Here is a 12540-nt window from a genome sequence, read left to right as displayed (position 1 = left end):
CCAAAATCCTTTATTTCATTTCTTTCTCCCTCACCTCACTACACATAGGACCCATATGTTTTTTTTTTTTTTTCACCCATTTTTTTCACCCCACATTTGCAAACAAACCCAGCCTAAATGTTAGGATTTTTTTTTTTTTTTATAACATTTTTTCGTAATCTAACTAATGAATATTTATACAAAAAAAGAAAAGAAAAAGTAATCCAATGAAAATTTATGTTTCATAAATAATAAATAATAAATAAAAAAGAAATGGGGAGACATTTTTCATTTTTCATTTTTCCGGGGTCAGAAGGCAAAAAATCCGGTTGGTAGCGTAAAGTGCCACTTAAACGTGTCAAAGCGATTTGCCGCCTACAACTGAACTGGTATTGAATAAGCACTTCGTTCTCAAATTGTCATTTATCAGTTCTCATTCATCGGGCTTCCTATTTAGCTATTTCCTCGACAGATAAGGGAGTGGAGAACTCTTAATCGTCCGAAACCATCGAGCAGGAAATAACACTTCAAAGCGGATTCCCAAATACGAGCTCCGTTCGGCCACAGCAGATGACAATCTTTTGAGGCGTACGGCATCATGTTTGAGGCTTATGTAAGGATCTTCGTCTACATTGATTCCGTTGATTCCATGACTAATAATTCAGTCGTTGAGTTATGTTATTTCTTCACCTATCGTTATGAAATCTCTTGTATGGTCTGAGATTTCCTGATTGCCCAGTGACCTACGTTGGTCACTATTGAATTATCATTCCCTAAATTATTTAAAACACAGGTCAAGAAACATCCTCCATGTAAGTTTTTTTTTTTTTTTTCGTTGTGTTTTCTTACACACAGGTAGATTGTTGGTGCATTGTTATGTGTTTGTGATCATTAAAGCTAGAGGGCGGTAGAAGGGTCATTCCTCAAAATCCTAGTCAATGACTCAATATGCTATGATAACCTGTTTTATTTGTCCTTTTCAAAGTGAAAGAATTAAAAAAAATCTATGAGTATAACCGGATTATAGTGGTCCCAAAACGCTTCAAGAAACCCATGGTGTGAATTATGCCAATGTTAAATTCGTTCAAACCTGTTGAAGTGCAAAAGGGAAAGGCATCCATCAAGAGTTTGAATCCAGAAGACCATTATGGGTTGTTTTTTAGTCAATCTAAACATGGATATGTGTTTATAGGCCTTAAAAGAGGCTGTCCAAGAAGAACCAAACCCAAAAAATGCATTAAACCTGCCGAAACATATTACTGAAACTTGGCGGATTTGTACCAAGGTTTAGGACGTTTAGACCAAAATCTTGTTATCTTGGTGGTCCTGAACCCATCGAGATACCAAGATGAAACAAGATCTTAAATATTGTTCATAAGTCATGAAGTCATTATTTTCCTTCTAGTGTTTTTTTTTTGTGACATTTTTATTTTAGTTAGTCCAACTCTTCTGGCATAGATAAAACGCACACACACAGTAGTCATGTATGCACTATTGGTTTGGATCCCTTAGGAGTTTTGCACATTAATTTGTTATGGTGAATTGAATTGTTCAGTTGAAACCTTTTCTCTGGTTCTAAGTATTGCATCTGCTTCAAAAATATTGAATAGATAAAACACACACACAGTAGTCATGTATGCACTATTGGTTTGGATCCCTTAGGAGTTTTGCACATTAATTTTTTATGGTGGATTGAATTTGTCAATTGAAACCTTTTCTCTGGTTCTAGGTATTGCATCTGCTTCAAAAATATTTGGGAGAATATGTTCATGGGCTTTCTGCAGAAGCTCTGAGGGTCAGTGTTTGGAAAGGTTCGTATTTTATGTTCCATTTTCTAATGCTTGCTGATATTTGGGAATTTCTTTGTTTTGGTAACTTTATCACAAATATTCACTTTTTGTGGAAACATGGCAAATTTAATCATCTCTGAACATAGTCATTTTTGCATTATGTGTATTATATATGTATGTTTTAGTAGTAGGCTTGTTTTATAATATTTCTATCTTGTGTACCTTTGATGGTTGGGCCAATGTATTTTCTTCACCTTGTATTTTTCATGATACTCCTGGTACTTTGGGTAATGTGTTTTTCTTTATGTTTAATGATAATTTTGATAGTGAAATGTTAGCAATAGAAATTGGGTTTGGGACATGGTTCGAGAACTTGCGAGATCTTGTGAGACATCTCAAATATTGAAAAACCTAGGCAAGATCAAGGGCGAAACAAGGAAAATAGTAGAATTAGACTAAGATTTCACTCCAATTGAGATCACAATTGGAAATCCTGTTCAATAGAAATCTCTGGTGAGCCACAGATATAAATTTACTGCAACTCGATCAAGTCAAGGTATACTGACTCGATCTTGGCGAGATTTCAACTCTCTTGCCTCTTCATTTTGGGTTTGCTCAAGTTTTACGTTTTGCCGAATGTTGTCCAGAACACCTACTAGACTTCATTAATAGCACTCCTACAACATGTGTAGCAAAGACTGAAGTGGCTTTCAACCAAATCTTCGAGTCATTTTGAATTTGAATTTTTTCAAGACCTATATTCTACACCAAGGAAGAAAATTCGACTGAAATAGGAATTTCGACCTTGCAAAAGGCTGAAATTTCGATGTTCCGGTCGAAATTGGACATTTTTTTTGGGAAATTAGAACTTCAATTTCGGGCCTTATATGGACTCAAAATGATTTGGATTCTTCATACTACTTCTTTCAAGCATAATAAACACAATGAAACTAATATTTTGCCAAAAACACCATTGAAAATTTATCATTCAAGTATACTAACAAATGATTGGTTCCGACAAGTGCAAACTGTATTGCATATATGCATAAAACATCAACATACATGAATTGTTTGGTAGAAATAGAATGGTTATTACATATACAACAAGTCAACAAAATAAAATGAACGACTAGATCAAGTGATGGTGTCTCACATATATTAACTTGAAGCCTATATATCATATATACATAAAATAAAAATACATAATTTTAGAAAATAATTATAAAATTAAAAAATGAGAAAAATGGTAGCAAAATAAAAAGATAAAGTTTAACTAAACAAAATCATAGATCATAGTCCTAGGCTAAACATATATTAATTTCAAGGGAATACAAGATCATTTAAGGCATGAACAAAACAAAAATAAAAAAAGGGGAAGTTTGGAACTGTTGGGTATGGCTCATGCTTCTCATTTTATTGTTGCCGGAGTTTCCTATGTAGTTGTTGTGGCTTAGGAGGTGTTTGGAGACAAAAATGAGCAAAAGAGTTCTTTGAAGGCAAAAGAGTCGTGGAAATTAGGTGAAAATGGGATAGAAATTAACAAAAACTAAGGAAAAACAAGTTTGAATGTTGAAATGGTCGAAATGGTCAAAATTTCGGTCGAAATTTGACACTTTCTCGAAATAATTGGAATTTTGTTTCGTTTTTGAAAAATTCAGACATTTCAACTGAAATTTCAACAATTTCAGTCGAATTTTCTTCTATGTTCTACACTTGTTCTATGCATGTTGATTAAATATACAAAAACAACAACAACAACAACAAGAAGCCTTGTCCCAACTAGATGAGGTCGGCCACATGGATTCTTGCCTTCCAGTTAGCTTTGTTTATAGCCATACTAGATACAAGGCCTATGTTTTGCATGTCCGTTCTCACCACTTCTCTTAAAGTTATCCATATGATGAAATTTCTTTCAAGAAATTTCGGTGAAGTTTAGGTAGTGTTTGAAATGAAATCCAGGTTGAAGTTCGAAACTACAATATTTCATATTGAAGTCTTGAAAATTCCAATGAAAATAAATGAATGAATTACTTTATGAAAAAGAATTTCGACACCATGAGATCTTAGATCGGCCCACAATGTTCGACATATATTAAATACTTAACAATCCAACAACATTCTATCATGCATTTTGTAAAAATGAAGTTTGCTGAAGTGTGGTTACCTTTGAGATGAAAATCTCCAAGATTCGAGCGAAATGTAGTTTGATCCATGCAATGCATGCGTATGCCGCCAAGAATCACGCAAGAACTAATGCTAGATGTTGAAGATCGACACGAAATAGAGCAAGAATCAAGGTAAAACAAAAGAGAGAAGCTCTGAGAGCAAAGGTCAAATTTCGCTCGAATAAGGCGAAATGTCTACCTTGGGATGCCTTATGTAGGTATCACCGAGAAATTGACACAGGGGCGATATCGCTGAAACTTGCAGCTTTTCGTTTTCGATCTGGGTTCGTGTCGCCACTTGCCGAAACACCAAAATATCGTAGTTTCGGTGATATTTCTTACCGTGGGTGCAACTCGGTTGAAGCAACACTTAGTTGGGAGATACAAAAATGTGGCTGAATGTCCAAAAGTTCCTCATGAAGTGTATAAGCCATTATGAACAAGTTGAAAGGAGGGAGTGATGTAGCCTCGAGTGAATGAGGGCTAGTTCTTCTAACTTCAAAGATCTTTAGATGATCAGCAGGTAATAAACTAGGGTTTCATGGTTATAGTTTGGGTATATAGGAGTAGGAATTTTGGGGCAGCCAAAGAAATTAGGGTTTAGAATAGGGTTTGAGAATTTAGGGCAGCCAAGGAACTAGGGTTTAGAATAAAGTTTGTGGGTAAGTAGGGCTTAGACTAAGGTTTGATTGGTCAGATAGGGCTGAAATTTGGATGGAAGGTCACTCATGTTGGGGGGATGAGGTTCCTAAACTTTGGGTCAAATCTACTGGTTAGATTGGTGGAGATCTGACCTTGAATTTTGGGTCTAGAAAAATCCGAAGATTCAAGAAAAATAAAAAGAACAGCAGTGTAAGTTGGTAGAAGATGAATGGGATGTTCTGAGTGGTTACTTAATACTTACCAAATATGGAGGCGCTAGGATAGAGAGGGATGGAGTAGTGAAGGCAGACCAACAGTTTGCCAAATGAAATTCCTTCAGTCTTAAACCTTGATGCTTGACACCTTGATATCTCCTTGCGATGAAACTCTCAATACTTTTTATTCATCAAATCGGTGTTTGTTAGAAGCATAGGCTGTCTATTTATAGCCTTTATTACTAACTCCTAACGGGACTTAACATCAAAAATAGAATTTCAATAGGATTTCTATCCTATATAGGACTCTTACTTTAAATAGGATTCTAATCTATCTCAACCTAGACTGAATCAAATAATAATTTTAAAACAGATTTGGACTCCTAACAAACTCCTAACTATAGTTATGTGCAACTGGGTTCAAGTAGGGCAATTGAATGACCAAAATACCCCTGCTATTGAATTATGCTTCTAATGCTGCTGGGCAGACCTAGGCTGCTGGACCTGCTGCAATCAAATGACAAAAATTCCCCTGCTATCCAATTATGCTTTTAATGCTGCTGGGCAGACCTAGGCTGCTGGACCTGCATCAGGGAGATTAGAGAAGGCAGAGAAGGAAAGATAACAATGGGAGTTTGATGAGGCTATGTTTCCAAGGCAGCCTATAGAGGAGGACGAGAGAGGGAGAAGTCCTAGGGTAGAATTCCTTGCTGAGTGGAGAAACTCATAGGCTGCTTTTGCTGCCAGTAGACACTCAGTCCTTATACTTTGAAAATGTCAGACAACATGAACAAACAAGAGGAGCATGCAGATCTGGCTTAGCTCACCTGCATTTGAGCAAGGAGTTTAGAGGAGGAGAAAGACTAGACATGTTGATGTGACTGTGAGTTTGACCCTTGGCTGAAACCCTAGGTGGGCCTCCAAGATGGCTCCATGAAGCCCCCATGAGCTGGCTGAACTCCCTATAGGGGTATTTAGGGCATTTTCAGCCCTCTTTATTGCTGGAATTAGTGTTGTCAAAGCGTTCGCCTAGGAGGCAAAGCAGTTTTTCAACCGCCTTGTTTTGAACCGCATAATTGACGCACTGTTTTTTTTGCTACTGCTTTGTCGCATTGTACGCCTTATTGCTGCCTATACGCTAAGGCAACCGCTTTTTTGACATTTTGTACATAATATTTTTTTCGTAAATTTTTTTTTTAAAATCAAAATTTATTCTACAAGTCCATATATAAATTTAATAGCTTAGTCATTTCGGAATCGAGTCCCAAATTGCAAAGGAATTCCAAGGCTCAAAGTGACATAGGACTTCTACAAGCTCTGGGGCATTGCCTCCACGCCCCTACCGAGGTGGCCTCCTTGGACCCCGTGTCTGTCAGCAACAGAATGTAAAGCATTAGCCATACTCAACATCTAGAATCAATGAATCATTTAATGGACAATCACTTGGAAATTGGAATAATGAGATCTATTAATTTATTGTATTCGCCTTGTTAGTACATAGTCATTGTTATGATGAACTTATGTTTGTGTTTTTTTTTGGATAATTTTTCATAATTATAATTCTTGAATGCTTTATTTTTTGGATGAATGTGACTATTATTTTTATTTTTATTTATTTATTTTTTAATTTATTATAGAAAGTAGTTGTATTAAAAAGTAGTTATATTGAAAATTTTTGACCCAACCGCATTGGTCGCGTTATTGCCGCATAGGCGCTACTTTGTCACCTAATCGCTAGGCGGAGCCCCAATCGCTTTGGTCGCCTTGCCGCCTTGACAACCTTGGCTAGAATTATTTCTAAAGTTTAGTTTGGGTTTTACTTCCTAGTTTGAGTTCTGTTTGAATTGGTTAAGTTGTGGACAAGATAAGACTCTTGTACAGAGAGGGTTCCTAGCTTTTAAGAGGGTTCTTATCTTTTAGGAATTTTCTTTTGATTGGAATTTGTTTTGAGTTAGTTATGAGTCATTGGTTGTCTTAAACTTTAGCACATTTGCCATAAGAGTTTTAATTAAAAGAGAATTCAGGCTTGTGCTTATTAGAGTTTGAGATATTTTATTTTCAGTATGTCTTTTTTAGATTCCAATTCAAGAGTCCAGATTATGTGGTGGGATCCTTGTTTGTTTAGGAATCCCACTTAGTGTTAAGAGTATTTTAGTTGGCTATAAATAAGCCTATTGTTTCTTTGTAATCTTAAGTCTGATTTTATAATTTTTTTTTGAGTTGAGGATCATGGTTACCTAGTTGAGGCCTTGAGGGGGCCATAGTTGAGTAAGTATTTTGTTCAAGGATCAGTAACTATTAATACTTGCACCAGCTAATCATCTTCAATAGCAGCCATTAGTCATTCACAGCAGCTCCAAGTAAGTATACAAATTCCCAGACTCTTCCTCTGCCTCCTCTCTCACCCGCAACCTTCCCCCACCCCTTATCTCTCTTGCACAGCCCTAGAAAACACCCCCACTCCCTTTGAGGACCATTCCTGCTGCTTTCCCACTCCAAACAGCAACCTAATTCCCCTCCCCTACTCTCTGTGATAGCCCCCAACTCGTTCCCCACTTCTCCCCCAACCCCTTGACTCCCCTACCCCCTTTTCTCCCCTGAGGCAGCATTAAAACCCCACCCTCCTGTAGTTCCCTATTCCCCAGCCCCCATAACATCCTTTCTTCTCTCCATAGGATTGCACCCCTCTCTAGGTTTCAGATTTACTGTTAGTTTTTTCAAATAAGCCCCCTGTTTTCTGAAGTCTGAAAATTCTCCTGCACATCATCTTCTACTCTAAATTTTCTGCGACTTATTTTCAAACTTCTGAAACCTAACCTACTTCAATTCAGACTCTCCCCCACATTCCAAAACCATTAAAACTAGGTCTGAAAATTCAAGGCAGCAAGTACAGCTCCTTCTCCCACCCTCGCCAAAACCCCCAAAGCCCGAGTTTTTCAGATTTTTGTTAAAATTCAGATCTGAATTGAGTATTACAGCAGGGTTTTCATAGTCATAAAACATCCTACACATTCTAAAATAACCTCTCTTTCTCTTTACTGGAAAATCCTGGGCAGCCCTTGGCTTTTGGGAAATTCCACTACAAACCCTAACCGTAAAACTGGGTTTACATCACATGTGGAAGACCCAACATACATGAGCTATGAGAGTAACATCATCAGGTCCAATACTTCAACAAGATCCCACCGCCTTCAATCTACGAGGCTACTATCGACCAACTGTCCCTTAAATGTCCGGTAGTAGAGAAAATCAAGTAAGGGATGCCATCGGCAAATTCATGTTCTCCAGTACTTCCCCATTACGCCGGTTGTATTTCTTCCTCTGATAAGTCTGCACCTCCTTATTTTGGTCAATCTGGTTTTGAAAGACCCCAACAGTGTGTCTCACAGGAGTGGTCTTCCCCTGGCTAGGTTCTTCACATGGTTTAGAAATCAAAGGGGGAGGATTAGAGTCCTCAGGTATACTGGCCGAAGTCTCCCCCTGGTCAGGAAACTCTTCTGGGACTCTTAAGTTGTGTTGGTGTGTGATAGGAAGATCTAGAGTCGGAAAGAACACCTCTCCTCTAGGACTCTCCCCTTGGAGAGATGTATAGTAAGGGCAAAACTCATGAAAAAGTACATCCATGGATACAATGGTTTTCCTGGAGGGAGGATGATAACATTTGTACCCTTTCTGAGTAGCAGAATACCCCAAAAATATGCAGCGTAGGCCACGGGGAGCCAACTTACTCTGGTGGGCTGTGATTTTGGCATAACACACGCATCCAAAAACCTTTGGGGGAATAACAAAAGAAGAAGCTCCCTGAAGAATCTTATTAGGACATTTAAAACCAAGTATTCTACTGGGCATCCTATTCATAAGGTAGGAAGCAGTGAGTATAGCATCACTCCAGTATTGGTCAGGTTACATTCATAGCAATCATAATGGAATGGGCTATCTCTAAGAGATGCCGATTCTTCCTTTCGGCAACCCCATTTTGGGCAGCCGTATCAACGCAACTGGTTTGATGTATTATGCCAGAGTCAGAGAGATATCTTTGAAATTCACCATCAATATACTCTATGCCATTATCACTGTGAAGGATCTTCACAGTGGCATTGAACTGAGTTTTAATCATATTATGAAAATCACTAAAACATCGAAAAACCTCTTTTTTTTTTTGTTTTAAAAGATAAATCCATGTAGAACGAGAGTGACAATCGATAAAAGTAACAAAGTACCTATGGCCAGTAATAGACACACGTCGGCAGGGACCCCACACATCAATATGAATTAGCATAAAAGGAATATGTTTTCTATTATGAAGAGAAGGTAAATAAGTAGAACGAGTCTGCTTCGCAAAAATGTAGGCTTCACAAAAAAAATTATCCTCATTACAAGAAGAAACCAAATAAGGAAATATTTTCTTAAGAGTTCCTAGAGAGGGGGGGGGACCTAGCTTACGGTGCCACTGATGAAGGTCTGATATTACCGAATGGACCGAATTAGAAGATGTAGTCAAAGCAGATGTAGATTCTCCAATCGGCTTGAGCAAATAAAGTCCATTGTCTAGTTTACCACATCCAATCTCCTTCCCTCGTGATCAGATCCTGGAAGACACAGTAAGATGGGAAAAAAGTCACTTTACAATTCAAGTCATGTGTGAGACTACTGATAGAGAGCAAGTTAGTAGAGAAAGAGGGAACATGTAAAACTTTAGACAAAGAAAGTGATGGAGAATGCTGAATGGTCCCTTTTCCAGCAATGGAAGAATAGGAACCATCCGCAATTCGAACTATATCCTTTCCAAAAGTTGGAGAATATTGAAAGAAAAAGGTGGATAAACCTGTCATATGATCTATGGCTCCTATTTCAATGATCCAAGGAGTAGAAACTGAAGAAGCTTGAAAGCTTATAAAAGTTTTACCTAAAGTAGCAAGGTAGGAGTTGGTATTGGTAGTAAAGGAAGTAGTGGTCGAGGCTGTACCGGCAGTAGAAGACTGCAGATTACGTCGCAGAGTAGCGAATTCTTCCTGTGAAAAACCAATGTCTGCAGAGGGTGTGGTGGAAACTGTCTCAGAAAGATTAGCCTTTGGTTTTCCCTTTCTTTGTGCTCATTTTTGCTCAAAATCAGCAGGCTTCCATGCAGTTTCCAACAATTTTCCATGGTATGATATGGTTTGTGACAGTGCTCACACTTGACAATCTCCTTAGCCGGATCAGATTTAGTGCGAATAGACTGTAAAGCTGATTTCTCCATAATAAGAGTATGAAGCATGGCTAATCGACAACTTTCCTCACACTGAACAAGAGCATAAGACTGTTCTAGTGTAGGAAAGGGAGAACGACTTAAGACTTGTACTTTGATCTGATCGTACTCCACGTTCAAACCTGCCAAGAAGTCATATACTCGAATCTTATCAATGTGCTTCTTATAAGTGGCCACATCATCTGGATTAGTGGGGTGATAATCCCCATAATGATCCAACTCTTGCCAAAGAGATCGCAACTCAGCATAATAGTGGGCCACAGTCAGTTCCTTTTGGGTAGTCTCATAAAGCTTCTTTCGTAGCTCATAAACCTGTGCATCATTCTCCAACTGTCCATATGTTTCAATAGTAGCCTTTCGGATTTGGGCAGCAGTATCAAGTAATAGATATCCACGGGCAATATTTGAAATCATGGAATTCAAGAGAAATGACATAATAAGAGAGTCATTCGAGATCCATTTATCCTGTGAAACGCTTGTGGTAGTAGGTTTGATAGTGGTGCCCGTAATGTATCCAACAAGTCCTCTTCCAGCAATAGTCAAGTAAGCAGATCGGGACCAAATCAAATAATTTGTCCCATCAAATCTTACCGAAAGAGGATGAAGAGTGGGGTAATGTTCAGGGCCGGTGGGAGCAGTAGTACCATCGATAGTGCCATGTTGAAAAAATTGTCTGCAGTTCTTTAGTCTTCACCTTTTGAAAAAAAACTGGTCCGATGGTAGAGGGTGTGATCAGAATCGGAAGCAAAGGTGAAGGTGATGGCGATGGTGGCTTCTCCTCTTCTTTCCTTTTCTTCTTGGTCGAGCCCACTGTAGTGCAGAGAAAGAAATTGGTTGCGATGGATTTGTGAGGGTTTGCGATCGATGCAATCTCTATCTGAAGCAGCAGCAGCAGCCACCTGTGATTCTAATCGCAAGAAGCAGCAGCAGGCTGTGGTTCTTCTTCACTTCTTCTTTCCTTTTTTTTTCTTTCTTCTCTGGTCTTCGAGGTGGAACTGAAACAATAGTGCAGCGGTGCAATGGGTTTGAAAAGGGAAAAAATTTCTGGCAAACGATGGTTGCAGAATTAGGTTGTAGAAGAACAAGAAAAAACTGCGAAGCGTTTTGGAGAAAAAAGATAATTTGCTGTGGGTTTATGGGTTTGAAGAAAGAGAAAAAAATAGAAGAACATCCTAATCGAACTTATGCTCTGATACCATGTTGAAAGAAACGATTGTAGTAGAATGTTTTATTGATTCATGATCTCAAACCCTCTATTTATAATTAAGTGGAAAGTAGACTATTACAAGGAATAAAATTATACATGAATACAAACTCTAATTTAACTCCTATACAAACTCTAATTGGACTCCTAGAGTCCTAGTAGAATCCTACATTCTGTCATCTCTTTGGTGCCTTCTATTGGTTCTGCGGTAGGTTTGGCTTGTGTTTATTTTCTTGTTACTTTTGAAATTTTGGAGGAAAGGCATTTGAGAGGGGCTCCTTTGATCCGTCTTTAGGTTCTTTTTAGCTTTTTTATTTTTATTATTTTTTATTTGTTATTTAAAAAATTCTTTTGTTATAACCCTTAGTGTATCTTTTCTTTGCTTTATTCTGTTGATGATAAAGGATGAAAGAAAAGAACAAGATTGATTAGTTTGGTTGGGACTTTGTGTTTATTAATTGGAAAAGCAATGCCAATATTCTGACTTCTGACCTCAATGTCTACCTAAGCTGAGTATGTTAGTTGGTAAATTAATGAGAAGTGGGAAATGTTTTTAAGTTTTTGATTTTATTGTCCATGCTTGCTGAATTGTAGTGTTCGGCAGTGGTTGAATCTGTATATTTATTTTTGCTGGTTATGAATGTTTTAAATATTTGCTGAGGCCATTGCTGCAGGATACACTCTGGATCGCCATGTTCAATGTGTTTTGTTTCTGTTCTTTTATAACTATTCATTCGTTTCTTCTGAGCTACTTACTTTATTTAGTCAAACTCTATCATTGTGGAAAAGTGATTGGTGGTTATTTCCTTTCTCTTCAGGCGATGTTGTTCTTAAGAACTTGAAGTTGAAGGCTGAGGCGCTTAATTTACTAAAGCTTCCGATCACTGTAAAAGCAGGCTTTGTTGGGTCAATAAGATTAAAGGTACATTCTCTGTAACCAACAAAAAATTGTCTTAGAGTATTGCCATAATTATCTGACTGCATTCTATGTTTTCCAAGGGTCATTGGGGGGGGGGGGGGAAGAGGAAGAAGAAGCAGAAGAAGAAGAAAAAAAAAAAACAAAATAGCAAACCACTTATGAAGTATCAGAACATGGGAACTAGGGATGGAGAGACGATGCAGATCCATGGACCTGCCTCTGCTAAGTCCAAGAAGGAACTACTTTTTTTTTTTTTTGGTAGGAGTCCAAGAAGGAACTACTTAAGTAGTACAAGTAGTATTTTGTAGCATTTCATACCTAGTTTTTTTCTTCTTTCCTGTTCGTTTGTTTTATTTTGGTTGGACCAGGTTTGTTGGT

At 37.9% G+C, this 12540-nt stretch overlaps 1 protein-coding gene across 2 annotated transcripts in view; it reads left to right on the top strand.

The window, feature by feature from the left end:
* Window positions 1-302: 302 nt before the first annotated feature.
* LOC149019414 (uncharacterized) overlaps window positions 303-12540 on the top strand; it is a 134461-nt gene continuing 122223 nt past the window's right edge. Inside the window, exons 1-3 of one of the 2 annotated variants that reach the window (XM_089153429.1) lie at window positions 303-592; window positions 1709-1790; window positions 12062-12165. In XM_089153429.1, the coding sequence (XP_089009555.1) occupies window positions 578-592; window positions 1709-1790; window positions 12062-12165 (201 nt within the window). In that variant the 5' untranslated portion in view covers window positions 303-577. The remainder of the gene's footprint in view (window positions 593-1708; window positions 1791-12061; window positions 12166-12540) is intronic. The other variant, XM_089153428.1, reaches the window with a different exon arrangement.

Source organism: Hakea prostrata, chromosome 4 (genome assembly GCF_041222555.1).
Source record: "Hakea prostrata isolate BN-2017 chromosome 4, UWA_Hpros_2, whole genome shotgun sequence".
NCBI lineage: Eukaryota > Viridiplantae > Streptophyta > Magnoliopsida > Proteales > Proteaceae > Hakea > Hakea prostrata.
This window is presented reverse-complemented; position numbering and strand designations above follow the sequence as displayed.